The sequence below is a fragment of the Penaeus chinensis genome, chromosome 1, assembly GCF_019202785.1.
Source record: "Penaeus chinensis breed Huanghai No. 1 chromosome 1, ASM1920278v2, whole genome shotgun sequence".
Classification (NCBI taxonomy): Eukaryota; Metazoa; Arthropoda; class Malacostraca; order Decapoda; family Penaeidae; genus Penaeus; species Penaeus chinensis.
In genome coordinates this window covers 7608491-7612405 of record NC_061819.1, presented here as the reverse complement: position 1 = coordinate 7612405, position 3915 = coordinate 7608491, and the positions used below count along the sequence as shown (strand labels likewise).

Below are 3915 nucleotides of genomic sequence, written 5' to 3'. Positions count from 1 at the left end.
AATATCAGTAAATAAAACAATGCAATGCATTCTCGTTATTAACCGAGATACTAATGTTTTTAAGTCGTACACTGATCGTCCAGAAAAAGTTCCCATTCACACTTACACTCACACTTACAAATCGGTCCCACCGTACGTAATTTCACTTAACACCCTCCGATTATTTTAAAATAAAAATGAACAGACATTGATGTGTAACAATAGATATATTTAATAGTATAACACGTGTGTAAAAAGAAACCTCAGAAAATAGGCGGCGACAAACGCAATATTACGATCACAGCGACCGCCATCGCCAGAGTGAATGGAAAGTAATCGATTAGAAAAACAATTGACCTTTTTGGGGATCATGACGCAGTTCGGATGACCGAACAATTCGGATAATCGGAGTTTTACTGCATATAATGTATATATACACATTTATGTGTGTGTATGTATGTACATATGTATGTATATATATATGTATATATAATCATAAGTATATACATATGCATGTCCATGTATATAAATAAGTATATAGATACACACACACACGCACACGAACACACATATACACATACATAAATAAATACACACATATATGTATCTATATCTATCTATCTATCTATCTATCTATATATATGTATGTTTATACACACAGACTCACGCACATACACATATATACATATATATATAAATACACACACACACGCACACCCTCTAAGGGTCAGGACCATAGCAGTCTGATTAATCTGCCCACACTCCTCCTTTACCCGGGGTTGTCTCGAAGAGAGACAGTCTGGTGGGCAGGATCATCCTACGGAAAGTGAGCTCGAGTTGGCCGTCCCGAATTGCGTGGGTAACAGGCCCTGTGCCAGTCCCATGGTGTAACTGTTGGTTAGACACGTGGCCCTGCTAAATGAACCCCATGATCCGACTCGATGCCTCCATAAAGTAAATCTGACAGTATCAAAGCCTTTGAACATGCATAACTTGCTCCCTCTGTACAGGTAACGGCATTTCCAAATACTCATGTAGAGAAAGTTCATGACACCTCTTTATTTTACTGAAAGTGAGACAAAATTATAGAACTAATCTAAATTTAGCTTTTATTTTATTTCTTTCAATAAATACTTCAAGAGCACACGAGGGATTTCATTATCATTTCATAAATAGTCCATGTTATAGCAAAGCAAAGTTGTTACAAGAAACCAATAAGATATATGCATTTTATTGGTTTATAAAAGAATCATCCCTAACTTCTATAAAGCGTACCAGGGTGTTAATAGTTTTGTTGTATATTTTGTCAGTCTTTGTTAAAGAGACAAATATCATATTCATAACAACTATATACTTATAAACACGTATATACAGCAGTGGTCTCCGCGCTTTGAGAGAGGGCACTACATTCCTATTAATTTTGATGTTATTACTGTAACTAGATCTTTTGTGCGTGTTACTCCTGTAAAATATAATTATTTCTCTAAAAAAAATAAAAAAAAATCTTTATTAATTTGTAGGCATTTAGGAATCACTAAACTTCAGCATAAAGCGATGCCACGGCCTCGGCGCTACAACAAGGGTCATTTCATTTTCATTGTTTATATGTTTTCTTGAAAATATGCATTTATATCTGTTTGGGAGTATTTTTGAGTGCTTAATAGACTGATGAGCGCAAATGAACGCCGTAACAAACGAATGGGGCTGTTGTTGCATGTTTACTTATATTATTTGATGTATGTCAGGTTTTATTTAAAATGAATGTGTTCTTCAGAGCATTAGTATAATAACAAAATAAACCATATATACGCTATTTTAACTAATATAGAAGTATTTGTCTTATCAACTCATAGAAAAATGTCCACCCACACAGAACCACTCGAAGGCTAATGCCCGCCCACACAAATCCACTCTCCAAGTCTAGCCTGGGTTAGCTAGATCATACCTAATGTTTATCATTTTTAGCCCATGGGTTGGCTGAGTTACTCCTGTCTACAGTGATGATAGCATATTAGCTGGACAGGAAGTCTATCAGTCAGTCATTTTCATTCAGTTATATAATCTATGTGAAAATATTTTGCATTTATTTTACATTACAAAATATTTTACATTACAGTCTTTTACATTCAGTTATATCATGTGAAAATATTTTACATTTTTACATTACAAAATATTTTACATTACAATCTTTTACATTCAGTTATATAAATTATGTGAAAATATTGTAGGCACCTGGCATATACATATAAACGCATATGTATTAGTATGTACTTGTAGATGACATTTTCCTATTGTTAATATTGCTACTAATATTACTGTTGATATCTAATATTATTGATTTCATTGTTGTACTTATTGTTACCATTTCTATTAATGTTACTATTTTTATTATCACTTGCAGTTATTGATATTAGTATTGATATAAATACAGCAATGGCGCTATTAATTTTACCGTTATTCTATTTTCCATATTTTGATTATTCCAGAGACAATAAATTCATCCTTTAATGTGTTTCTTTTGATTGGCATGGGGAAAGTAAAACAAGGATCATATAGTTCTGAAATGATGTCCAATACCGCAAGAATTAACAACGTAAAACGTACTGTAAAAACAGCTCTTTCTCTCAGCTGCGGATTTTAGTCAGTATGTCAGTAAGCTTCGATCTCTCCATCACGTGTTATCTGCATCATTACACTTGCTTTTGATTCCGTGATGTCGTTGACCGCTTTGCACGTGTAATTGCCGAAGTCTCGCTTGGTCACTCCCATGATTCGGAGGGTAGATTTGACTTCACAGTAGATCGAGAACTTCATCACCGTTTCTGTGGAGGGACAAGGTGTGTCGGCATTAATGAAGTGAAAAACGAGAATTTCTGTAAAACTTTGTGCTAATATATACTTATTTTTCATTTCTGTTTTCAATTTCCCTTATCGTTACGTCTGGAAGGAAAACGGCTTTATCGACTGTTTTCGTTCTAAGATTATTTCGTATTGTTAAGAGAGAGCATATAATAATGATGTTTTCTGAAGTTTATGCCTTAGTAACATGAATGTGTGTCCGAATGTGCAGACGTTTATGTGCGAGTGAGTGCACACGCAGTAATACATGTATATATGTGTTTGCAAAGGGGATGTGTACATAGACTGTATTTTACCTTCTATGTGGCGATGGTCAGTCTCTTCAATCGTTGTGTTCCCTTTATACCACACGACTTTCTGTGTCCCGGGATAACCATAAGTTTGACAGGTCATATTTGCTTCTCCTCCGTATAGAATGTACCCGGGGTGTATCCGGATGTCAACTTCCAGTTTTGCTGTAGGCAACGAATGTTGATATTTATCCTAATGGTGGCTATAAATTACTATAACATACATAATATACATAAACATAGATACATATATACATATATACATACACACACACACACACACATACACACACACACACACACACACACACACACACACACACACACATATGTATATATATATATATATAGATATATGTATATATTATGTTAGTTTATGAAGACTTTTCATATTATATATAACATGGCAGTTCCGCATTCCATCCAGTCTGTCAAAACGTCCGCTTCATCTCCCGCCAAAATGCGTTAAACATTCGAATAAACTCGAACTAACTCACCTGCCAGAAACCTCTAGTAAGATTTCATCTAAAATAAAAAATACATTTTTGTAAATCACATTGGTAATTTTTTTTTTTTTAGAACATGCTGTATTGCAGACGTTTGTCGATCTTTGCAAGAACGTCAATCGATTACCGGTTACATCAAATAACTCTTTCTTACAATATTTTGTAAGAAACGGGATGGAAAAAGTATTTAGTTTCAAGAGTGAAAATACAAAATATATTCAACTGGAATCAGCATTGTCCTTAACACAAGAGTGAATGTACAGGCAATACGAACTATAGAA

The 3915-nt window shown here is 34.3% G+C and overlaps 1 protein-coding gene across 1 annotated transcript in view; it reads right to left on the bottom strand.

Moving 5' to 3' along the window:
• Window positions 1-2050: 2050 nt before the first annotated feature.
• The window catches only part of LOC125028209, a 7899-nt gene continuing 6034 nt past the window's right edge, over window positions 2051-3915 (bottom strand). The window contains exons 6-7 of the mRNA XM_047617609.1: window positions 3135-3293; window positions 2051-2801 (exon numbers count right to left, since the gene is read on the bottom strand). Of these exons, the coding sequence (XP_047473565.1) occupies window positions 2629-2801; window positions 3135-3293 (332 nt within the window). The 3' untranslated portion in view covers window positions 2051-2628. The remainder of the gene's footprint in view (window positions 2802-3134; window positions 3294-3915) is intronic.